At 34.4% G+C, this 26177-nt stretch overlaps 2 protein-coding genes across 5 annotated transcripts in view; both read right to left on the reverse strand.

The window, feature by feature from the left end:
- Positions 1 to 3530: 3530 nt before the first annotated feature.
- LOC118646825 lies at positions 3531 to 5229 on the reverse strand. Its single transcript, XM_036290552.1, has 3 exons — positions 5097 to 5229; positions 3966 to 4289; positions 3531 to 3808 (listed from the first exon to the last, which is right to left on the reverse strand). The coding sequence occupies exons 1-3, from the start codon at positions 5227 to 5229 to the stop codon at positions 3531 to 3533; spliced, it is 735 nt and encodes a 244-aa protein (XP_036146445.1).
- A 3673-nt stretch (positions 5230 to 8902) lies between these two features.
- The window catches only part of LOC105834378 (ribonuclease Z, mitochondrial), an 84350-nt gene continuing 67075 nt past the window's right edge, over positions 8903 to 26177 (reverse strand). For 2 of the 4 annotated variants that reach the window (XM_036291587.1, XM_036291588.1), the window contains exon 6: positions 10556 to 10952. In XM_036291587.1, coding sequence (XP_036147480.1) covers positions 10556 to 10952 — 397 coding nt within the window. Of the gene's footprint in view, positions 10953 to 26177 lie in introns of all 4 variants that reach the window. The other 2 variants (XM_036291585.1, XR_004964509.1) reach the window with 2 other exon arrangements.

The raw sequence follows: 26177 nt of genomic DNA on the forward strand, positions 1-26177 counted from the left end.
GACTTCAAGACTCGAACTGGGGGAGACCAGACAAGAATGGAAGCTCATCACCTGGGACCTTCCGCCTATTCAACAGAACAGGACTCCACGCTTCCTACAGAGATCAGTGGAAACTCAGACTACACTGACCAGACCGAAAGCGGACATCAGCATTCAAGCCAGTTCTCCAGAGGGCTCTGACTTTTCGTGGCCCAGCACTCCTTCCGGGACTCCACGAAGGAAGTCTCAAGGCAGTCACACCAGGATCCAGGCGAGACTTCAGGAGTTCTACGAAGAGTTCGCTGCCTCACCGCCAACCGGCCACCGAGGAAGCCTAACAAACCGTCCTAAGGACACCTGACAAACCGCCCTTTTCAGGGCGACCAAATAACTCCACGCGGTGGAATATCTCTAGTGAGAAGTAAAACACACAAACACACCGATCCCACACAAAATATACTATTCTTATCATGTCAAAAGCTCTCTGCGTTTACTAGGGTTAGGACTAACTTCAATATGAATATTCGACATTTTATCTTTCTTCACTTTGCCTGTAATACTGCAGAATATAATACAATACAATACTAATGCTTTGAATTTCGAAACTCTAAATTCAGAATCGTGATCAGAGATCTCAAAAGCTTCCAAATAATAAATTTAAAAGAAATCTAGTGTAAAGAAATTCGATACGAAGGCTACGTTGCACATAAAAGTACATGAGAATACGATTAATTTGAGCCCTCAAACGTTTCTTTTTGTTGCGTTAAATTTTGGGCGTAGTCATTTTTCGGATAAAGTTTGACATTTTACGAGGTATATGAGTATTGACCGCCATGTTGAATTTTTTAACAACGCCATATTGCATTCGAAAGTACATGAAAATACGACTAATTTGAGCCCTCAAACGTTTCTCTCTGTTGCGTTAAACTTTGGGCACAGCTCTGTCTCAGTTGACGTGGAATGTCCCATGTATAAAAATCAAACACATAATCTAAAAATAAAAGATGACCATGATGCATTGAGTCTGACATTCAAGAGGATTTTACAAGAGAAGAAAAGAAATACCGGCTGAGAGGATACAAAATAGCAATCACAGAAGGAAGAGGAACTGATACTGTATACGAATGCGCAAAGTTTGATAGCGCACAAGGTTAAAATACATAACCAAGTTATAAAGAAAATTCATCCAGCAATTATAGTATTGTCCGAGGCTGACATCTGAAATAGAAGATAATGAAGTGAATGTGCTGGGTTATGATATAATTAAATGTGATGGAGAGAATAGAAGTACAGAAGGTACAATATTATACCTAAGAAAAGACATTAAGTATGAATTGATATTGATTAAATATGTAAGTGCGAATTGCTGATGTTATGCGATAGATATAAAAAAAATTTTATAAAGGGGCACTAATGGTAGTATATCACTCACCGAATGTCTCTAATGGCGATTTTCTGCGGTTCTTAGAAGAAATTGTAGAGGATTTGGTGATAAAAGGAGAATGTATGATAGTAAGAGACTTTAACATAGATTTTAAGACAGATTTATATTACACAAAAAAAATTACGAACGTCTAGTTTAAGTATGAAGCAAATAGTTAATAGTCAGACGAGAATTATAAAAGAATAGTTAAACAACAATAGACTTAGTCTTTGCTAATAATATGGCACAGGTACATGTGGTCCATGAGCCTAAAATAACGGACCATGCATAGATAAAAAATGCATTAAGGAGGAAGAAAAATGCTACTAAATATAGAGTATTTACTGAGAGAAATTATAATAAATTTAGTATTAATGAATTTAGTCTACTAGTAAAGAAAAATATAAGGCAAAGTTCAGGAAACCAACGAACGATCTTGTAGTTTTGTAAATAGTATAGTCGGTGCGTTAGATATTACAGCACTAAGAAAAGAATTTCGAATTCCGAAAGTCTGGGAAGGAAAAGTGTGGTTCTCAGATGAGATTAGGGAAGCAGCAACTAGTAGAGATAAAGCATTTAGGAAAGCTATAACTGAAAATACGGAGTGCAGCTGGGTACAGTATAAAACTAAGAAAAATGCAGTAATAAAAAGAGGGAATAGCTAGCGATATATTGAAAGAAATATTTTCAAAATGCCACATTTTCTTCTTAACTTTCAACGCTCTATCTTTTGATGTAATCAATCTAGTAAACATTTTTTAAATACCATTTTCGAACGCAAAAAACCTCCTCTTTCAAATGCCGTCGTCAAAATTAACCTATGAAATTTTTGAAAAAAGTCATAGCTTATTTCTTCGAAAATTTTTTTCAAAAATCCTATATTTTGAGTTCGAAAACAAGTGGTCAGAATATCTCTACCATGACAGAAAGTGTTATCTGCTCTAAAAGACTTTATCGCAATTTTTCTAAAAATTCAATGGCGACTTCAATATGGTGGCTCAAAGTTCAGCAAATTCTAAAAAATCGATATTTCTTAGATTTATTTCCAACAGAAAGGGCTTCCGGATACATGCTGCATCCTGGTACGGGAGTAGTTCACTTAAACACAGTACAATTGGACACAGTGCAAATGGACATAAAATAATGTACACGTTTCAAATGGACACGGTTCATTTCGACACAGAAATTTTGTACACAGGAAAAATAAATTCTGGACAAATTAAAATTTAAACACGATGAAAATGTACAACGTGCAATTGGACACGTAAAATTTGTACATTGCAAAGTTGTACACCGCCAAGTTATACACCGTAAAGTTGTACACCGTTTATTTAGACACGTAAAAGTTGTACACCGCAAAGTTGTACATCGCAAACTTGTACACTGCAAAGTTGTATACCGTATATATTGTATTGGAAATCTGCAAACACATATAAACTTTACTTTGTTTGCAATGTATAACATGGGTTAGCGACTTTGACAGGGTGGGTGCGGGAGGAAAGGCGAAGGCCATCACATGGGTTTGCGACTTTCCACGCAAAACTTTGTGGTGTACAACTTTGCGGTGTACAACTTTTACGTGTCTAAATGAACGGTGTATAATTTTACGGTGTACAACTTTATGGTGTATAACTTGGCGGTGTACAACTTTGCAATGTACAAATTTTATGTGTCTAATTGCATGATGTACATTTTTATCGTGTTTAAATTGTAATTTGTCCAGAATTTATTTTTCCTGTGTACAGAATTACTCTGTCTAAAATTTCTGTGTCGAAATGAACCGTGTCCATTTGAAATGTGTACATTATTTTGTGTCCATTTTCACCGTGTCCAAGTGAAGAACACTCCCTGGTACAGAGTTGCGCTAACGTTTCGCAAACGTTGCAGTTTGCATCATCAGGGCTAGGAGCTCTGATATTGAGCTCTCTTGGATTGTAACCGTCTTTATTATACCCCTTGTCCTGATGGTAGTATGATAAGGATGGGGGTGAGGGGAGGGGGCGGAGTTGTTCGTCCAATAGTAGTTCATTTGCCTACTATTGATCAATTGTTGGCCAATCTTAATACAATATTGACTTACTATTTGCCAATTCATATGTGTTGTTCGGAAATGTTTTTAATTGATCAATTAAAAAACCGGGAGAACAGTATGCCTCGGACTTATCTGATAACCTTTATTACGATTAAGGTTATCGGGATGTTTCAAAATTTCTAGACTTTCACGATGTTTCCTGGCAATGTAACCTTGAGAAAGAGCTAACATTGTAACTTTTTCGTATTGCACGGAGTGTCCAGTCTCCATCCAGTTTTCGGCTAAGGCTGATTGAGAAAAGTGGCCGTATTTGGTACACCGTTGATGTCCTTTGATTTGTGTATTGATCTTCCTCCCGGTTTTTCCTATGTACCCTTTTCCACAAAAGCACGAGATTTTTTATATATGGTGATTCTAAGCGTGGTCTCTGATCCTTCGGATTAGGAAGTAATTGAAAAATCTTCCTTTGTGGTTTGAAGATCATTTTTATATTGTGTCTACGCAAAATTTTGCTAGTGCGTTCTATCGTACCTTGAAGATACGGAAGGAAAGCCATCTTGTTATCTTCTCTTTCTTTTTCTTTCTCTTTTTTGTTCTTTAATCTTTGGACTGTTTGACTGATGTTTCTACTATTATATTCATTTTTTGTTAGAACTTGATTAAGATGTTCTAATTCCCCATTCAAAGAAGTTGTTTCGGAAATTTTAAAGGCTCTATATACCAGTGAACTAATGACTGAATTCTTTTGCGAAGGATAATGGTGAGAGGTGGCGTAAAGATATCGATCTGTGTATGTTGGTTTTCGATAGACCTGATGGCTTAAAGTACCATCTCCGTTCCTTCTAACCAACACATCTAGAAAAAAGATTTGATTGTTTTGTTCTACTTTTATTGTAAACTGAAAGTTAGAATGCTGAGAGTTAAGAAAGGCAGGAAATTGAGGAAGAGTTTCTTTGCCATGGCTCCAAATCACAAGTGTCATCAACATATCGGAATCATATAGATGGTTTGAAAGAGTTTTTTAGAATTTAATTTTCAAATGTTCCATAAAGATATTTACGATGGTGAGATGATGTGGGAGATGATGGGAGAGCCCATTGCTGCTTCAGAAATTTGTTCAAAGAATTTTCCTTGAAACTAAAAATAAGTTGACGTTAAACAGTATTCTATTAATGGAAGGAGGTTCGTAAAAATTCTGTCGGATTTCCTGATAATGTTCGAAGTGTCTTGGATTGGCACATTTGTGAACAATGACACTATATCAAAGCTTACAAGGATATCAATAATTTTTGTTTTGATTTTAGTGATTTTGTTCACGAAATCTATTGAATTCTTAATATTAGAATCATTGAGTCCAATAAGTTCTTGGAGAGGTTTAATAAGATAGCGGGCTAAATTAGAGGTGGGTCCACCTATGTTGCTAACAATGGGGCGTAATGGCACTGATTCTTTGTGAATCTTAGGAAGACCGTAGAGTCTAGAAGCCAAAGATTCTTTGCGGATTAAATTTCTAAGAGGTTGAAAAGAAAAATCTGCGTTTTCAACAAGAGAGATCGTTTTCTTCTCTATAGATGAAGTCGGGTTGCGTTTAAGTTTTTTATAAATTTTGTTATTCGAGAGCAAGGCCTTGATCTTATTGCAGTAATCTTCTTTATCCATAACCACCGTCGTGTTCCTTTTGTCTGCTGGTAGACTCAAAATACTGTTTTGTTTCAGATTTTTGAGTGCTAAGCGTTCTTCTCTGCTTATATTTTGGCTGGGGAGTTTTGCCTTGTGGAGGACATTGGCCGTCCATCTTCTAATGTCGTTGCTTTCTTCAGGAGGTGAAAAATAGCCGTTTCAATTTGGCTGATGATTTCTTCCCTAGGGATGCTAATAGGGGTGATTGCAAAATTAAGTCCTTTAGAAAGAACAGAAACTTCAGATGGAGATAAAGCTTAACTGCTAAGATTCTTTATTGTATGTGTGGAAACTGAAGTTTGGACCTGAGACTCATCTCATCATACTTACTTTTTTGTTGGCCGAATAACTCCGTCCTCTCATCACCATCCCTACCACCAGAACAAGGAATATATAAAGACGGTTACAATCCAAGAGAGTATCGGAGCTTCTAACTCTGATGATGCAAACTGCAATGTTTGCGAAACGTCGATGCAACGCTGTACCAGGACGCGGCATGTATCCGGAAGTCCTTTCTATTGGAAGCAACGTCAATGGTCGTGAAAGCTTTAAGTCTAAAATTTTTTACTTAGATTTTTCATGGTGATCTCATTTCATGGTGTATACAGACAAACAGACAGAGATACAGATAGAGACAGACAGACAAACAGCATACGCACACATACACACGCACGCACGCACACGCACACACACATACGAGATACAAATCCAACCAAGCAACTTCCACGCCAGTGTATTTTGGGTGACACTAATGCCGTCTGCATAAAAGATCATAGATTCTTAGGACTGACAATGATTTGACAATATTGGAATATTGATAATTTTCAAGCATTTTATACGTGGTGTTGATGAATTCTAGTCAGTTTTAGATTATATTTAGTGAGTGAAAGAAATATCGATTTTTTTTAATTTGCTGAATTTGACTTTGAGTCGCCATATTGAAGTTGCCATATTGAATTTTCAAAAAAATCGCGATGAGATCTTTTAAAGCAGATACAGATGACACTTTCTACCATGGTAGAGATGTTCTGACCACTTATTTTCAAATTCAAAATATAGGATTTTTGAAAAAAATTTTCGAAGAAATAAGCTGTGACTTTTTTCAAAGATTTTATAGGTCAATTTTAATGACTGCATCTGAAAGAGGATTTTTGCGTTCAAAAATGGTATTCAAAACATTTTTACTAGGTTGATTACATCAACAGATAAAGCGTTAAAAGTTCAAAAAAATATACCATTTTGATCCAAAAAGGGTTAAAAAACAATTTGTTAATGTTATTAATTAATCTCTAAAAAAAGATTGTTATCTACAAAGGTGGAAATAATCGAGAATAATACCGATACCAAAGATTGAAAAAGCTAGGAAAGCAAGCGAATTTAGATTTAATATTTTACCGATATATAAGAAAGTTTTAGAATTATGAATTAGTGAGGGGAAAGTAATAGGAGTAATATTTATGAATCTTAAAAGAGCATTTGAAACAGTAAATAAAAATAGATTAATAGAAAAATTATATCAGTACGGTATTAGAGGAAATGTATTAGAATGGATAAAAACATATCTTAAAAATAGATTGTAGCAAGTTCGTATTGATAATAATTGTTCAAAATGCGGACTGAGCATGGTGTGCCACAGGGATCTGTGTTGGGGCCCTTGTTGTTTATTATATACATTAATAATATAATAAAAATTTGCCCAGGCTGTAGTATAAAAATGTTCGCGGGTGATACATTAATATATGTAGTTGGAGAAGGTAGTGCAGAAATAGAAGGAAAAATGACTTTGATATTTAATATAGTTGAAGAGTGAATGAGGTTCAATATGCTAAAAATGAATGCAAGCAAAATAAGTTTATAGTCTTGAGAAGTATAAGAAAAGAATTAAAGAGAAATATATATACAGGGTGTTGCAAAATGGAAATTACCGGTTACCGAGAAATATTTCCATTTTGACGGGACTTGGAAAATTTTCGAATTTGTATCTTCAACTAAAAAACTTTTTTATTCCGCAGCTTACAGCTTCGAGTGCTAATAATTATCGATAGAATTCTTCAGGCGGCTACCAGAACTGTCGATTTTTACCGGAAAGGATAAACGGTCTCAATTACATGGAATTTTTACGCGACGAGTTGCCAAATTTATTATTTTGCCTCCTGCTGCTATCGACGATATGCCGTTACTTAGACGCAACATTATTTTTATGCATGATGAATGTCCAGCACATTATGCAGGTTACAAATGCTATAAATTAATCGCATAGAAACGCAGGACGAATTGAAGGAGCAAATAGCGTTTAATAATGTACAACGACACCACATTTAACATGCCACAGAAAGTGTCATAAATAGAGCAATTAAATGTTTGGAAGCTAATGGTGGACACTTTGAGCACTTGTTATAAGAAGCATTTGTTATGTTTTATCGTTTTATAATAAATAAATTTAATTACCATTGAATTTTTTCTTACTTTGCCTGATAGACAAATCTTTGTAAGTCCTATAGCGGTAAAAATTTTTTCGGTACTCGGCAGATCTGATAGTCGCCTAAAGAATTCTATCGATAATTATTAGCACTCAAAGCTGTAAGCTGCGAAATAAAAAATTTTTTTAGTTGAAGATACAAATTCGAAAATTTTTAAGTCCCGTCAAAATGGAAATATTTCTCGGTAACCGACAGTTCTATTAAAAATTTTGGTAGCCTTCTAAAGAATTTTATCGATAATTATTAGCATTAGAAGCATTTTTTAATTTTTAATAAGGAGTCAACTTCAGGCATTTTCCGTCACTGACTTTCTCTTGTACCTCTGCGCTTATTGACTTATTACAATGATGAATTAAGGCAAAATTATTTACCGCATCGAAAAATAGTATTAGACATTTCTTCTTAGATTTTCATTCTCTATCGCATGATGCTAAGCAAATCTGATGCTTTTGTAACACCCTGTATATAGGTATACTAAAATAGAAAATACGTTACGTTGCAATTTATATCTATAAAACAGAGCCTACACTATAATGTATGCATATTTATATTTAAAATTCATAACTTGGTACCAAATCACTTAAGGGATAGACTAGAAATAATTAGGAGTGAAGATGGAAGAAAAATTAGACAAGATGAGACTATTGCAATAAAATTCTGTAGAAAAAGCATATTTTATGTATATAAATTTATGTAACACATAATAACTGAGCAAACTAATAAACTTCATTCATTCATTCTCTCTCTTTCTCTTCCCTCCCTTCCTCTCTCTTTTAAATAGCAGAGCTCGTCTACAGCGGTCGAGCAAGAATTTGATTCTCTTGATCGCGGTAACCAATTGTAGAAAATGTATTCTCGATATGATTATTAGTTTAGAGTGCTCACTCCTTCGCGAATAACTTGTAGGAGTTACGAATTACGGAGCTTTATAACGAAGCGCGGATCATGTCTGTCACAAGTTCAAACACGGACTTTCGGATGGCGTTATGAGTATCATTAAAGCGTATTAAATATTATAATTTACTTGGGGTGTGAGAGATTCCGAACCAATTCTAAATAAAAGTAAAACATGTGTTTACAATGCTACAACAAAACACGTGTCTATAATTAAACAAAAATATATATGTTTGTTGAATATTTTCTCTTATTTGGACAAGACATTGCTCAGATGTTTGTCTCAATTCATCAATGACTTTACACTTATTGCGCTCTTAAACTTATACTTTTGTAAACAGCTATCTTCTCTTTTTACTACTTGTTCATGCTAGAACTATATTAAAAACAATGGGTGTAATAAATTAAAGGATATAATAAGACAATTTTTTATTAGTCAGATTTCATCGAATTATTTCCTCAATTACAAATGTCCCTTTCACAAACCATTTATATACAGAACTATATATGCATAAATTTACAAAGAATAATTCAAGTTATGCTCAATTTTAGATCTATAAGTATTTTCCATCGAGACAGAAGAATATATATAGTATAACACAAGGAATTATCTGCGCCTTATTTTTTGTCAATGTTAAACAAGAAACTTACTGTTTTTCTGTCTCTTACCAAAAACCATCCTTTGATTAATTTAATTTTATTATTTAACTTGAGTATTAAGTTTTAACTGTCTTATACAAGTTATGAGAGACGTAAGTTATTTTGTTTACAGATTCTGAACAATTTAAAAAATTAATCTATTAAGGCTTAAAAATAAATTTTAGAACAAATTGTTGTATTTTTTTGTATAAAAAAAAACAATTTCAAAAAGACTATACGTATTTTTTTTGTAACTTATTCCGTAAAACTAATGGATATAATCTATTACAATCAATATTTCTCTACAATCTTTCTACAATCTACCCTTTACAATTAATATTTAATAATTTATTTATAACAATTAATTGTAAAATAATTGTGCTTAACCTTTTGCGGCATGATGGACGATATATCGACCACCTATCTTGAAGTCATTTTTTTAATTTTTCAGACACCAAATACTGCATTTTATTATTTTTTCTTGTAATTTTATTTTAGTAAGAGTTTTAGTAGTATTTGGTAGGGTGTAATTTTCCTTTATTATTAGTTAATTTTGTTATATATATAAATAAAGTAACAAAAAGGGTGTTTTTTTACAATGTATGTCAGAAAAAAGGAAGAAACATGAAGCTGCAAAAATCAGTATACAGAGGTTTTTTTGAGTCGCTGATTACGAATCCGCTATGAGATTTCGACGATTTTTTTTTCAAAATGGCGGATCCAATATGGCGATTCACAATTTTGAGTATTTTTATAGATTTTTTGTGGAAATTGATATATTGAATTTTCTCGGGTCGGAATGTTGAAAAATTTCGGAGTTTCTTACTTTTTTTACAAGAACAGATGTACAGAACTAACTTTTCTAGGTTGATTATGTGTAGGTCAGATTTTTGAAATTTTAAAATGGAAAATTTCAAATAATGGGATAGAAATTTTTTTGGAGATTTTATATGTTTTCATTTTTTCGACAATGGTAGATAGAACGTAAACTGTATACCAATTTCCATAAAAAACCGATAAAAAATACTCAAATCATGACTTGCCATATTGGATCCGCCATTTTGAAAAAGAATCATTAAAATCTGATGGCAGATTCGTAATCAGCGACCCTAAAAACCTTTCTATACCAATTTTCATAAAAATCCGATTAATAGAAAAATGTGTGCCGCAAAAGATTAATGCACTTTTTATATTTCATAAAGGTTTTTTTCATAATCATATTTTTTTTACGAAATCTTGCCATTTGACTAATTGAATCTTAATGGATGAAAAGGAGTAAACTTTTAATAGCCAGTTAAATCTATGCAATATTCATTAAATGTTTCTAAAAAAATGTCGACTTTTTAAGTCGTCAACGGAGAACTATCGAATGTTAATAAAATGGAAGTTGTTATAATAATTTACATTTTACATTGTTGTATAAAACATTTATTCGGCTGTCATTCGTTGTCTTTTAGCAGCTCGATCCTCTATTTCCAGATAATACTTATGAAACATGATTTTCAATGTCGAGTACATTAAAGGCAACAGTGGCAGCTGCGACAGAATGATATGCATATTGTCATACGCGACGCCGACGTTGTCTAATTTAAGATCGTTTTTGCTAGACGGCAAGTGAGGTATGACCGAGTACCGCTGGCTGAAATGTGTCAACAGCGTAAACTTTGATTCCATCTGCTGACCTGCCTTTATAGCTTGCGAAACCGTTGAATGGAGCTTCAATTTCGCTTCCTCTATCAAATCATCCTCCATCGTCGCTTCATGGATGAGTAGATCGCAATTTTTACCAAGTTTTATGAGATTTTCACAGGGCATAGTGTCACCACTAAACATAAGAGTTGGATTAGTTATTTTTTCTTAACTTAATAATAAATAAAAGTTAAAACTATACATTAAATTAGTTACGTTAAGGGGGTCTTCTACTGTAGCGGGTCAAAAAAAATCGAAACCTTTTTGCATATTTTGTAAGTATGTAGTATACTAAATATGTCTGCAAAACGATTTTGCTCAATTCACAAAATTAATTAAGTTATAGCATAATAAAGAGCAGTGCTTGGCACTCGGAAGCTGCGCGCCGCATAGCAGCTGCTTCCTTCTTCACAGTAGGGAGTATTGTATTCAAACATTCCGTAGGGACGAAAGATTAACATTATATGAGTTTTATGAGAACAAGGAAGGTCCACTGTACGGTGCAGGCATCGCCGATTAATGTAAGTAACGTTATTTGTACGTAATCATAAGAAATCAATACGAAAAACTTTAAACGTTTTTCTCATTTTCAAACCATGTTTTTCAAACTGGTCACAAAGATATCTCGGGTTCTAATTGTCCGATTAAGATAAGGTTTTGCACACGTATTTAGTAGATGTGTCGCTATAGCCCCTATCTCAATCAAGCTAAAAAAATTATTTTTATTAATTTTACAGTAATTTGTTTACAAAAAAACCGTAAAAAAGTGATTTTTTTTCAAATAATGCCATTTAGCAAAATTTAATTTTTTAATAACAATTTTGGTGGGGACTATACCCAATGTCTTACTAATTAAGAATCTTTTTGGTTATTTTGTTTCAGATAACTACAAGAGTCGGAATCACTGTGAGACACTTTTTTACATGTATAACTTTGCAACATTATAACGTTTTTATTTATTAATATTTTTTAATAAACAAAATGTTAAAATAAACTTTAAAAGTGTACTAATATAATAGAAAAAACCCGATTCCAAAAAACCTTATAAGTTCTCACAAAAAATTTCCAAAAATTTTAACTTAACTTTAAGCTTTTACGGCCATTGACGATTGCTTCCAATAGAAAGAGCTACCGGATACATGCCGCGTTCTGATACAGCGTTGCGCAAAACGACGTTTCGCAAACGTTGCAGTTTGCATCATCAGGGCTAGGAGCTCCGATACTGACATTTCTTGGATTGTAACCGTCTTTATATATCTCTTGTCCTGATGATAGGGATGGAGGTGAGGGGAGGGGGCGGAGTTGTTCGTCCAATCATAGCACAGTTCATGGGCCTACTATTGGTCAACTGATGGTACTATTGTTTTAATACAATATTGGCTTAATATTTGCCAATTAATATTGTATTAAGATTGGCCAACAGTTGACCAATAGTAGGCCCATGAACTGTGCTACTATTGGACGAACAACTCCACCCCTTCCCTCACCACCACTCCTATCACCAGAACAAGGCGTATATAAGAACGGTTACAATCCAAGAAAGTTCAGTATCGAAGCTCCTAGCCCTGATAATACAAACTGCAACGTTTGCGAAACGTCGGCGCAACGCTATACCAGAATGCGGCATGTATCGGGAAACCCTTTCTATTGGAAGCAATTTCCAAAAATAGCGCAGAAATTCGCTCTTTACAGTAGAAGACCCCCTTAAGATAAATTTTGATAAGTTAAATATAGAAATTATCAAGGAAAAAAATCGTCGATACTAATGTACTACTTTGTTTTCAAAATGTATTCCTTAAATAAAATTAGAAAATACAATTTCAGATATTAATTTCTGAAGTTTTAAATATAAATGCAACTAAAAAATATCTTCTATCAAATAATATAGCAGTTTTTATATCGTTTCGAATTTACAATAATTAAGTTCTCCGTAGATAAAAAAAAATATGTAGATAAAATATATTCTAAATCGATATAATAAGCAGCAAATTCCTTTTTTCCTTTTCTTCTAACATGAGTCATCTATACAAAATATTTACAAGTTGATATATAAATAGCATGAAATTTATAAAATTTAATATATATATGAGTATTCCAAGAAATCGTTTATATAAAACATTTTTTTGTCAATTATACAAATATTTTATGTATAAAGCGCAATATGCAGCAACTATATACAAGGTGTCCCTGATCATGTGAATCAATGCTCATAAAGAGGTAGAAAAGATTGAGATAAACATAAAAGTCCAACATTGTCTTGGGTTAAGTCCATCAATAATCGAGATTAATTTTTCAAATTATACGAATAAGAACGCGCCGAGGGAAAAGCTCGATTCGCTCGAGTCATAAAAAAAAGTCTATTGCAAATGTACGATAAGCTTTCATTAATTTACTGTTTACAATTATGATAGAAATTAATTAGACTATTTGCAGATTCCATACGTTAATATCTCGATTATTATCGGGCCTAATCCAAAATAATATTGGATCTTTATGTTCATCTCGATCCCTTCTACCTGTTTACGAGAGTTGACCCACATGGTTTAAGATACCCTATATATATATATATATATATATATGCAGGATGTTACAAAAACGAATTTGCTTAGCACCATGCGATAGAGAATGAAAATACAAGAAGAAATGTTTAATACTATTTTTCGATGCGGTAAATAGTTTTGCCTTAATTCATCATTGTAATAAGTCAATAAGCGCGGAGGTACAAGAGAAAGTCAGTGACGGAAAATACGTGAAGTTGACTACTTGTTATTAAAAATTAAAAAATGCTTCTAATGCTAATAATTATCGATAAAATTCTTTGAAAGGCTACCAAAATTTTCAATAGAACTGTCGGTTACCGAGAAATATTTCCATTTTGACGGGACTTGGAAAATTTTCGAATTTGTATCTTCAACTAAAGAAATTTTTTATTCCGCAGCTTACAGCCTCAAGTGCTAATAATTATTGATAGAATTCTTCAGGTGGCTACCAGAATTGCCGATCATATGGCAAGATAAGATCGCTCAGCGATATGCGCGTTTGCGGTCGCTAGGCACGCAGGAAGTTGTTTATAAACAGCAATGACTACATCGAGCTTATAAACAACTTTCTAGCGACCGCGGACGCGCGTCTTGCTGAGCGATCTTATCTTTGGCTTGCACTTGCCGATATTTGGCAGTAAGCCGGCCACATCGGCATGTTTTTAAGAAATTAATAAAATTATAATATAAATAAAAAGATAATTTGTTAATTAATTATATTGAAAATTGCAAAATGGTAGAGGACTTTTCTACGCAGTTTGGTCAGTTTTACCTCTATGCAAACGCTATATCAAAAATTTTTAGACACCATGTATACGAAACGTTCCATATCAACCTGTCTGTCCAAATATAACATAACATACAAAGACGGTTAAAAAAAATTTGTCTTCTCAAATACTTTCAAAAACCACTTGGCACTTTGAAAAAAACAAAATGGCGACTAACATGGCTTCTAAATCTACAGAAAATCTCACAAATTTTTTAAAAATTCTTTGTTATTACTTTTTAAAGTTCAAGTCAAGCCCAAAATAATCTTATTAGAGGTAATCAAGGTCGGTGCAAAAAATGGCAGGTGCAATATAATGCCCAAAATAATAAGAAATTTGACGAATTTCTCTTCAATTCGTTCATAAAAACTTCATGATAAAATCGGCCCCAAATTACCTCATTGAAGGGCGTTTGGGTCATATATAATGAATCTGAAGTTAGATTATTAAAATTGACATTGATGGACCCAATGTGACACCTGAATTAGTCAAAAATTACACGAGTTCCTCGTTAATCCCTTGTAACTAGCTTTCTAATGATTGAATCGACCTCAAAATATTTTGTTAGGATTTTTAAAATCGTTAATAACAATTCATAAGTGAGTATCCAATTATTTAAAATGGCCGTTCTAATATAATGTTGATGTGCTCTAATAACCAACTCTGGGTTGACATTTTTTTCGATTACTAAAAATTTTAATTAGCATAAAAGTGATAATTGTTGATTAAAAAAAAGTGCTAATAAAAAACAATTTCAACCTAAAATCGGTCACTGGAGCATATCAATATTATATTGGAATGGTCATTTTAAATGATTGGATACTCACTTGTAAAGTAAGCGTCTCAGATACGCACAGTAATAAACGGACATAGCAAGCTGAGTGAAACAGACACAGTAATAAACGAATTTATGGGTTGCGACTTTTCAGGGCACCCCTACCGACGGGGAGGGGCGGCCGAAGGCTTGTACCCCCCCCCTCCTCCGTGTGTGTGTGTGTGTGTGTGTGTGTGTGTGTGTGTGCGCGCGCGCGCGCGTGTGTGCGCGCGCGCGCGCGCGCGCAAAGCATTCTCTGCACCACATGGGTTTGCGACTGTGTCTGTTTCACTCAGCCTACTGTGTCCGTTTTATTACTGTGCGCATCTGGAACTCAGTCCTTGTAAATCGTTATTAATTCAGATTTGTAAATTATCAGCGACGTTGATTACTCTTAGTAAGATGATTTTTGGCTTGACTCGATCTTCAATAACTACTAACAAGGAATTTTCGGAAAATTCATACAATATTTGCCTTTTTCAAGTGCTATTAGATTCATCTTGAATTTCAGTGATCTGACTTCAGATTCGTAATCAGCAACCTTGATGATGGGAGCGTCCCAGATGCGCAGTGTAAAACGGACACCATCAATCAGATTGTTGAGTTAATTAGGGTTAGAATAAATTTATAAAATTTGATTAGTGGTGTCCGTTTTACACCGTGCGCATCTGGAACTCACTCCTTTAATTACCCCTAGTAAAATAATTTTAGGCCTAACTCGATCTTCAAAAGATAACAAGAAATTTTCAAAAAACTTTGTGAGATTTTCCGCAGGTTTAAGTCATATTGGAGTCGCCATCTTGTTTCATTCAAAGTTCCAGATAGTTTTTGAAGATATTTGAAAAAACGAATTTTTTTAGCTGTTATACATTTTTATATGTTACGATATTTTGGGCAGACAGGTGTTCCAATTAACGTGAAACGTCCCATATGTACTGGTCACCAAAATTATCACATACGTAAATTTGTGTCGAAATTTTGCATAATTTCAAGTAAGTATAACACTGCAAAAAATCATCGTATTGTAATTTTTCAAAAAGCATTTTAAAACTTGAACTCTCTACTTTCGAATAAATTTTGGCGATTTTAATTATCTTTTTTTTTCCACAAAACGGTACAATGAAAAAACTTGTCAAAATAAAAACTTTTCATGCAACTTTGCTGCATTACATCTGCTGTGAAAAAAATTGCAAAGATTTTCTGTTACTTTCGTCTTATAATGGAATCTTTTCTTTTTATTTTGAGTGGTTGTTCATTGCTGTATGATTTTTTGGCAGAGTTATATATATTTTAAGAAAAAATGGTCATTTTGACTTTTATCGTTTATTAATCGTGAATAGATCAACGTACAGCGCTCCGCAAGAAAACAACAGAAAATTGAAAGTTTTGCACTTCCAAATGCTATTATTGTTTTCTTCGTAGATTCACTTTTTCTAACAATAAATGACGTTCTAAGATTACATAAAGAATCGCATATTTCACAGTTTTCATTTAATATATTGTTGTAAAAAAAAATTCAATCATATCGCTAAATCAAAGTTTTATAGTACCCCAGTAATTATTTCCCAGTAATAAACTCTAACGTTCTTTGATCAATCACTGCTTGTAAACATTCTCATATGTTTAGCTTTTTTGCAAGCACTGTACGTTGATCTATTTATAAATAATAAGTGATAAAAGTCAAAATAACCTTTTTTTTTTCAAATCTCAATAACTCGGCCCGAAAAACCGCCTAGCAATAAACAACCACTCAAAATAAAAAGAAAAGATCCCGCTGTAAGATGCAAGTAACAGAAAGTCTTCGCAATTTTTTCCGCAGCAGGTATATATAGTGCAGTAAAGTTGCATATAAAAATTATTATTTGGACGTGTCAAGCTTTATCATTGTGCCGTTTCGTGAAAAAAAGATAATTATAATCGCCAAAATTTATTCAAAAGTAGAGAATTCAAGCTTTAAAATGCTTTTAAAAAAATAAAAGTCTGATAATTTTTCGCGGTGTTATACTTATTTAATAATAACTTTATATACTGTGTTCCTTTAGGGTTTGCAGACTCCAACATTATACACCATCTCTTACAAAAATAATATATTTCTTATCCTACCGCCCTGGCCATTGTGCGGCCTCAGAACTATTCTCTCCCTTCCTTTCTTGATCCTTCTAAATCCCTTCGCCCTCTCTCTCCTCGCCATCTCCACTATTCTCCATCTCTTATTCCTCTCCTCGTCCATCTCCATGCCCCATCTTAATTTTATCTCCATATCCCTTGCCAAAATCTCACACCTCTAGCTCGCTAAATTCCGTTACGCTGACCCATCTCCCTTCCTCCTCCTTTCTTTCATCTACCCTCTTAACACTATCTTCCTCCCCAACTCGCTCTCTATAATCCCCCTCACGTAGTTTTTCCTCTCCTTTTGGTTGTCCCTTTCTATCCCTCTCCAAATGGTGCACTTCTCTCTTTTCTTCTTTTTTGTCTCTTCCTTTTCTTCTAACTATCTTCTCACTCTCTCCTCCCGTTCCATTCTTCTCCGACTTCTTTTCCTCTTGCTGCTGCTCCTCAAGCTTCTTACCCGTCCTCCTGGTCCCGATCTGCTCATCCTCCATCTCTTTAACCTTTCTTGATCCCATCTCGCTCTTTGTTTCTTCCTCCAGTCCATCATCTTCGAATTCGCTCTGCACCCACCTTTCTTCTCTTTTGTTCCTCTTGACTCCTGCTCTCCTTCCTTCATCCTGACTTCTTCCTCGTGTAATCTCACTTATTTTTATCCTCTCCATCTCTTCCACTACCTCCCCAGCATCTTTCAGCGTTTTACCCCCTCTCCTCTTATCTAACTCCTCATCATCCCTCGTCTTCTCGCTGATCCTTCTCACCTTTATCTCGCTCACTCCTCCAGCTGCCGTCATCTCTCTTTCTCTCTTCGCCTCTCCTCCTTCTCCTCTTCTACCATTCGTCAGCCTCTTTTCTCTCTTCCTCTCCCCTCTCTCTCACCCCTGCTATCCTCTTCCATCTCTCTCTTTTGACTCCTCGTTGTCACTCCTCCTCGCTCCTCTCTTTCTCTCTGCTCAACTTTCTACATAAGCCTCTCATCAATTCCACCATCACCTCCATACATCTCCGTATTTCCTTCCTTTCTCCACACAACACTTCCAGCTTATCCATACTCTTTTCTCCTTCACTCTCCGCCAATCTTGCATCCGTCTCTCTCTTAACTTTATATTTTAAACCTCTCTTGCTTCACACTCTCCATTCTATCATTCGCCTTCTTTCTAACCACTTCTAACCTTCTTTTCGTGATTCCACACCTCGATCTTAACCACATCGATACCTCGAACTGTTGATCCACCACTCATTATCCACCGCTCGTGCGCCATCTCTCATCTCTCCTCCATCGATGTATCGATGTCTCGTCACGCAATCCATCTCCCACCTCTTCTTTCGTATGCCGTCAACAAATCGAAACTTCCTCCTTCTTACCCCTACGCATGTTCAGACTTTCACTCTCACCGCTCTACTATGTCCGATTGGGAACTCCGTCTTTCTTAACCGTTGTGCACGACTCGATTTCCTCGCGTCCAATCACTTCCAACATCACTTCAGCTGTCCTCTGTCTCACCGCTCCTTCTCTACTTTTCTCCCTCCACTGTAATACTCCGGCGCCCTTTTCATCCATTAATACTTATCTGTATTTACCACGTCATCCTTCTTCTCTTCGCCTTTCTCCAGACACATGCTCCAAATTTCTTGCCTGTCTATTATCTCACCTCCTTCCTTCACACACTTCCCTAATGTCCGGCCCTCCTTCTGCCCTTTACTTCCTTTTCGTTCAGCTCTCTCCGCTCCCTCCTCTACTATCACTCCACACACCTCAATTATTCCGCAATCGAGTCTCTCGCACATCTACCACACTCCGCCATTTTCATAAGTTCCCCGTATTATATTTATTTAAAATTATGCAAAATTTCGACACAAATTTTGTTGACCACACACACGGTGTATACTACAGTGCTTGAGCCTAGTTGCCCTTTTCGAGCCGATTCCCGAACGCGCCGCCTCCTATGCCCCCACTACCGCGCGCGGCCTTGACGGCCGAGCCGCCGATCTCGCCCGTACACTTTGTCTCAGGAGCAGCTCTGTATAAGAAATAGTGCCCTGCACCACAAAATTCATTAAAATTACTTTAAGTAAATAATTTTTGTTTTTATAAACAAAAAAGTACTAACTTTTTTATTACTAATTTATTTTATGTAGTATAACAATATGTAAAAACATAATATGTAAATTAGAATTTTGACAATAGTTTTCCACATCACCCGTGAGATACTATTATTGATGCGTTTTTTTTTAAGTGGTTTCCCCAGTAGGCCTAATTCACTAAAAGATGAAATATAATATACAGCTTGGCAGGAAAACAAAATTTTATATATTGTAAGATATATAAAAACGACAGGAAAATTAGAAGAATGCCAAGCTATATATTATATTTCATCTTTTAGTAGATTAGGCCTACTGAGAAAACCACTTAAAAAAAAGCATCAATAATAATACCTCACGGGTGATGTAAAAATTAAACTATTGTCAAAATTCTAATTTACATATTATGTTTTTACATATTGTTATACACTGGAACCCCGCGTTAGCGGACTGTTCGGGGCTTTGGTCCGCTAACGCGGGGTTATCTCCTATTGCTTGGTTTCACTCCCACTCCGTGAAATACGCGACTGCATATGGAGGGGATAGTTTCCGCTAACGCGGAGTACGCTAACGCGGGGTTCCAGTGTACTACATAAAATAAATTAGTAATAAAAAAGTTAGTACTTTTTTGTTTATAAAAACAAAAATTATTTACTTAAAGTAATTTTAATGAATTTTGTGGTGCAGGGCACTATTTCTTATACAAAGCTGCTCCTGAGACAAAGCGTACGGGCGAGATCGGCGGCTCGGCCGTCAAGGCCGCGCGCGGTAGTGGGGGCATAGGAGGCGGCGCGTTCGGGAAGCGGCTCGAAAAGGGCAACTAGGCTCAAGCACTGGTATACTATATATATACATATACAATATAGGACAATTCATGTCAACTAAACATCCCACCTACCCAAAAATTGACGCAATCAAGTCGAGTGTTTGAGGGCTCAAAATTTTCGTGAGACTGATGACTATATGGTCTATATTTTGCGATCCAAAAACCATATAGACATGGTAATCTGATCCCGTGCAAAAGATTTTGTTCGGCTTATAACAATATTCGTGAGCAATTTAGAGGACTTTCGCCTTTTCACTCGCCATATTGGCACTGCCATGTTAAATTGGCTAAGGCGCAAATTAGCATCCAAAAAGCCATGCTCACAAAAATTTTGAGTCCTCAAATACTCGATTTGATTACGTCAATTTTTGGGCAGGTAGGATATCCATTTGACGTGGATTGTTCCATATATACAGGGTCATTCAGAACAACTTTAGGTACGTAAATTGACGTATTCCTGACACAATCTAAGACGATTTTTTTCTTTACCAAATTTTGATTTGAAGCGTAGTTTTTGAGTTATAAGCCAAAAATCACGTGTCGAGTACAGAAGGCAGGCAGGAGTGGCGCGCCATAAGCGTAACGCGGGCGCGGCTATCCGCGTCAGCTGACGGGTAATTACCACCGCGTAAAAAGCTAACTATTTTATCTTATAACATAAAATTATGCTTTAAATAAAATTTTGGTAAAGAAGAGATTGTCTTGGAATTATGTTAGGAATACGTGTTCCTTAAAATCACTGTAATGACCAACAGTTGTTCCGGATCGTCGGCTGTCGGACGTTGCAACCAGCTGATTGCTGATTACACGCAATGTGTGTGTGTGTGTGTGTGTGTGTGTGTGTGTGAGAGAGAGAGAAAGTGTATGCGTGCGTATGTATGAACGTCTTTCCCACCCTATCCCTACCCACTCTCTCTCTCTCTCTCTCTCTCTCTCTCTCTCTCTCTCTCTCCCTCTCCCTCTCCCTCTCCCTCTCTCTCTCTCTCTCTCTCTCTCTCTCCTCTCTCTCCTCTCTCTCTCTCTCCCTCTCTCTCTCTCTCTCTCTCCCCCCCCCTCTCCAAGGACCTTACTAACAGGCAGATGTTATAAGCAGCTATAAGGATAAAGCTTTAGGCTTTAATGTTTTGAGATAGGAATAAATTTCTTTTTTAAACGAATTAATAAACAATTATATATTTTATAAATTTTATTTCTTAAAAGTGAACTAAATTAATAAAAAAGCAATGAATAATAAACAATGAACAAATACCTAAAAAAACAATAAATCTGACTTTACTTAAATCTAATACTTTTTATGACTTTTTTTTCTTCTATTTTTTTATATAGAATTTCTTTTATTTTGTACCTGAAATAAAAATATTACATTTAATTGTTTTAAAATATTTTAAAATTTATAAAAGATTAGTATTAAGTTAATTATTATGTATTTAGTTTATTTTAATATATAATATTTAATTTAGCTTTTAAATATTTTTTAATAATTAGTATGTTATTACATAAATATTAGAATTACTTGTAAGTTTTCCTCCGATTTTCTCTTTTTAAGTAAAAGTACACCCTTTCATAATACAGATAAATGCATGTGACCTTTTATTTTTTAAATATCGTCAATATTGTTTATCAACAATATTGTAAGTTTTTTGGTCGTTTTTTCTTTATTAGCATATGTTTAATTTAATTAAAATGCGGTACAAAAAAGTTTTTATACATTACTCGTTTATACAATTCATAGCTACAATCATGATTCGCTGACACGAGTCAAAAATTTATGTGTTATTGTACTTGATAAGGGCCCAAAGTAGGGGCCGAAACATCGTATTTATAATTATCTAATAAAATGTGCCAGTTATGTCAACTTGAAGAAGAAGTTAATCTCATTTATTGCAAATCATCACTAGCAATTTTCAAATTACACCGTTAACTTTGTTTACGATTATATTCAAAGTTATAAAGTATGTATATTATATTATATACATTATTTATAAAAATGTAACGATATTGTATAATGGGCCAAAGAGAAATAAGGAGGATAATATGGCCACCACAAAAATAAATATTAAAAAATTAGTTTTGTTTAAAAAGGTCACAGTATTTTGTTAGAAACATATATGTTTATATAAAATAAGTTATATTGAAATAGGTGATTTTTATTCACATTTAATGGAAGTTAAATAAAAATAACATTAAATCTAAAGAACCTTATTTATATAAAAGATCAGTAGGCTACTAAACAAATGATATCATAAATAATTACTAGAATTGTAGCTAATAATTGAAATAATATGGGTAGCCATATTATCCGCACTGGTCATATTACCACCTACTCCTCTATTATTTATGTTATATATGATTTTTTTGTATTATAATGAAGGAGGATGTTAAAAAAGGTCGATTACAAAAGGAACCTAAAATTTGAGTTCCATGGATATTTATGAGTATAAGAAGTGGAAATGACAGTATTGTTTTCTGGAGATCTGTGGAAAGTGTCGGAAATCTATCAAATAGATTGAAAATTGCGTCTATCTGGAGACAAGTCGAGTCTGTGGCATGGAAGAATTTTCAGTCAAACCAGCTTCTGGTTAAATACTTATTCAATAATTTTTTAGATAATAATGTTTCAATATCGGGATCCCGAAATTTAAAATGGCAGATTGAATATGGCATGGCAGAATATCAAATATCATTACGAATACCACACTCAGCCAAACCCAGAGACACGAACGAGGACGTGGTGGTTGTTGTCTCCATTTTTAAAATTTTTTTTTGTTAAAAAATTTTTTCATTTTATTTATTTTTTTTGTTTTTGTAATTATTATAAACAAAAAATATATAAAAAAATGAAAAAATTTTTTAACGAAAAGAATTTAAAAAATGGAGACAACAACCATCACGTCCTCGTTCGTGTCTCTGGGTTCGGCTGAGTGTGGTATTCGTGACGATATTTAATATTCTGCCACGCCATATTGAATCGGCCATTTTGAATTTCGGGATCGCGATGAAACATTATTAGCGATCTCAAAAACTATTGAATAAGTATTTAACCAGAAGCTGGTTTGACTGAAAATTCTTCCATGCCACAGACTTGACTTGTCTCCGGATAGACGCAATTTTCAATTAATTTGACAGATTTTCGACACTTTCCACAGGTTTCCAGACAAAAGACTGTCATTTCCACTTCTTATACGGCTCATAGATATCCATGAAACTCAAATTTTAGGTTCCTTTTGTAGTCGGAAAATTGACCTTTTTTAACATCCTTCTTTATACATTTCGAAGCATAATAATATACACTCACTCGAAAAAAAAGCGGTACACCTAAAATTTGTCAAACAATCACTAAACTTCCAATGACGATAACTACGCGAGTATTAAAGATAGAAAGGTTTCTAAAAAAAGAAATTGAAGCTTTAAATGTCTACTTTAAGAATTGATTTAGTAAAATTTTGCGTAATAATTTTTTTCAAAATGGCGTATGGCAAAGCGAGAGCATGCGAAATTGAAAAATATTGGTTCGAGTTTGCGACGATCCATGGCGTGAGGCAAGTATCGCAACTTAATGGGATAAAAAGCATGCGATAGTACAGAGTTTTCCCTTTGAAATGCTTTTTTACTCGTTTTGATACGATGATTTTTCGCTGAGATATGCGCATTTAAGGTAAAAAACTGCCTTTTTATTCAAATGAGCATATCTCAGCGAAAAATCATCGTATCGAGACGAGTAAAAAAGCATTTTGAAGGGGAAACTCTGTACTATCGCATGCTTTTTATCCCATTAAGTTGCGACAATTGTCTCTTGCCATGGATCGTCGCAAACTCGGACCAATATTTTTATGACTGAGGTCGTTGTCGAAAATATAATACGATTGCTCTACAGTATTGCGCTGATCTTCTCAGACTCGTCAATACATTCCATACAAGCCCGAACAGCCGTGAAAGCAACTGATACTGAGTAGCCGTGAAAACAACAAATACTGAGTAGCCGTGAAAACAACAAATACTGAGTAGCCGTGAAAGTGACTGATACTGAGTAGCCGTGAAAGCAACAGATATTAAGTAGTCGTGAAGACAATACATACTGATAGATCTCTAATTATTGAGTATTTACATTGTTCAGTTTTTTAATCTTTCCGATCTTGCCTTAGATGGCCGGATTTTTCTCCTTTACAAGATATTTTATATTTTGTATTAAAAAGTATCATGACAAATTTTAAAATATCTCAGGAAATGCTTAACCAAAAGAAGCTTTATTGTAGTGTTTTGGAAACGTCTCGATGAGGGCTACAAGAATATGCAATAAAAAAATAGAAAGTCCTATTTAAAAAATTCAAGGTAACTTTGTCCTGACCTTGACGATGCCAAGTCAAATTGATAGGATCGGTGAAATAAACCTTTTTCAATCTTATAACTTTTGTCTGAAACATTTTTTTCTAAAATGCGTAGTTTCCGAGATATTTAGGGGTTTCCATACTTTTTCCTCACCTTGTATATACATATAGACTCACCGGCAAAAAAAACGCGAGATACCTAATTTTTCTCAAATTTTTAAATATATTTTAATAGCGATAACTCCGCCAAAAATTATTGTATTGGGATGAACTAAAGCTCAAATTAAAGCTTAAACTTTCCTCTTGAAAACCATATAAACCGTTACGACGTAATTGAGTTACGACAAACGTTTGACAAAATAGCGGATGTTGAGGATAGTAAAAATGGAGAAATTTTTTTTTATTGTTACGTAGTTCAAGGAAAGCAATCCTCTGGTTTAAAAATGTTATGAGTTTTTAAGCTCATTTATTTTTTAACAAATCCATTTTTGAAACATTTTTACTTTTTTTTTTTTTTTTTTTAAATACAGAATTACATCATTTTGAAGAAAATGCTGCAATTTTTTATTTAAAATTATAAACAAGCAATTCATAAACAAATTGTCATGGAAAAACTTTTTCAAAAAGAAAATTGAAATAAAAACTAAGTTAAAAAATTTGGTTCTTTTTTAACAAAACAATCCGATTTAAATATTGTAAGTATGTGCATGTGTACTGCTCTTGGCATTACCCAGGACTTCTTTTGCATCTAACAATTTTTGTATTCGTCGAAGCATATTATTAATTAAATTTCTTATTCTTTTTTGTCTTAAGTTATTCCATTCTTCTTGCAAAGCGTTGCGAAGTACTATTAATGTTTGAGCATTATGTTTTTTAACTTTTTGTTTTAGAATATCCCGTAAACGCTCTACAGGATTCGGACTTATAGCAGGCCACATTATGAAAAAGTTGTCGTTTTTATAACATTTTTTTCAAAACAATGTAGCTCTGTAAAAAAAAATCGTAGAAAAATGTTCCAAAGATGGATTTGTTAGGAAACGAATAAACTTAAAGACTCATAACATTTTTAAATCAGGGGATTGACTTCCTTGAGCTATGCAACAATTTAAAAAACATTTTTCTATATTTTTACTATCTTTAACGTCTGCCATTTTGTAAGATGTTTGTCGTAATTCAATTACAGTTTATATGGTTTTTAAGCGGAAAGTTTAAGCTTTAATTTGAGCTTTAATTTGCGATAATTTTTGGCGAAACTATCGCTATTGAAAAATATTTAAAAATTTAAGAAAAATTAGGTGGCCCGTTTTTTGTGCCGGTGAATGTATATACAGAGAGAAATGCGAGCACCATAAATTTCTTAAAGGAAGATAGACGGGCCGTGCTATTGCTTGAACGGTTCGGCAATTCTTTCAGCGCGCTCTCTTTGGTAGAATTTGAAAAATTAATATCTCGGCTATCATTGGAGATAACTAAAAATTGTGGTAGACTTTTATGTTCATCACAATCCCGTTTATTTTCCTATTAAAAAATGTATGAGCTCGCATTTATTCTTGTATACAGTGTCATTCAGAACAACTTTAGGTCCGTGAAATGACGTATTCTTGACACAATTCTAAGATGACTTTTCCTTTACCAAAATTTGATTTAAAGCATAGTTTTTGAGTTATAAACCAAAATAGTTAACGAATCACGCGTCGAATACAGGCAGGAGTGGCGCACCACGAGCGTAACGCGGCTGACTATCCGTAGAGAGAGAGAGAGAGAGAGAGAGAGAGAGAGAGAGAGAGAGAGAGAGAGAGAGAGATAGAGAGAGAGGAGGAGAGATGAGAGAGAGAGAGAGAGAGTCTCGAGAGATATCAGAGATATTCTCGCTCTCTCTCTCTCTCCTCTCTCTCTCT

This window comes from Monomorium pharaonis, chromosome 8, assembly GCF_013373865.1.
Source record: "Monomorium pharaonis isolate MP-MQ-018 chromosome 8, ASM1337386v2, whole genome shotgun sequence".
NCBI classification, from domain to species: domain Eukaryota; kingdom Metazoa; phylum Arthropoda; class Insecta; order Hymenoptera; family Formicidae; genus Monomorium; species Monomorium pharaonis.

What these genes read in the sequence shown, in the direction of transcription:
- LOC118646825 (XM_036290552.1), bottom strand. Translation starts at nt 5,229, where the DNA reads ATGGACGGCCAATGTCCTCCACAAGGCAAAACTCCCCAGCCAAAATAT. An exon ending in ACAAAAGGAACACGACGGTG is followed by an intron (nt 4,290 to 5,096) that starts GTTATGGATAAA and finishes TCTTTTTTCTAG; the next exon opens with ATGTGTTGGTTAGAAGGAAC. An exon ending in TTTCCTTCCGTATCTTCAAG is followed by an intron (nt 3,809 to 3,965) that starts GTACGATAGAAC and finishes TTTGTGGAAAAG; the next exon opens with GGTACATAGGAAAAACCGGG.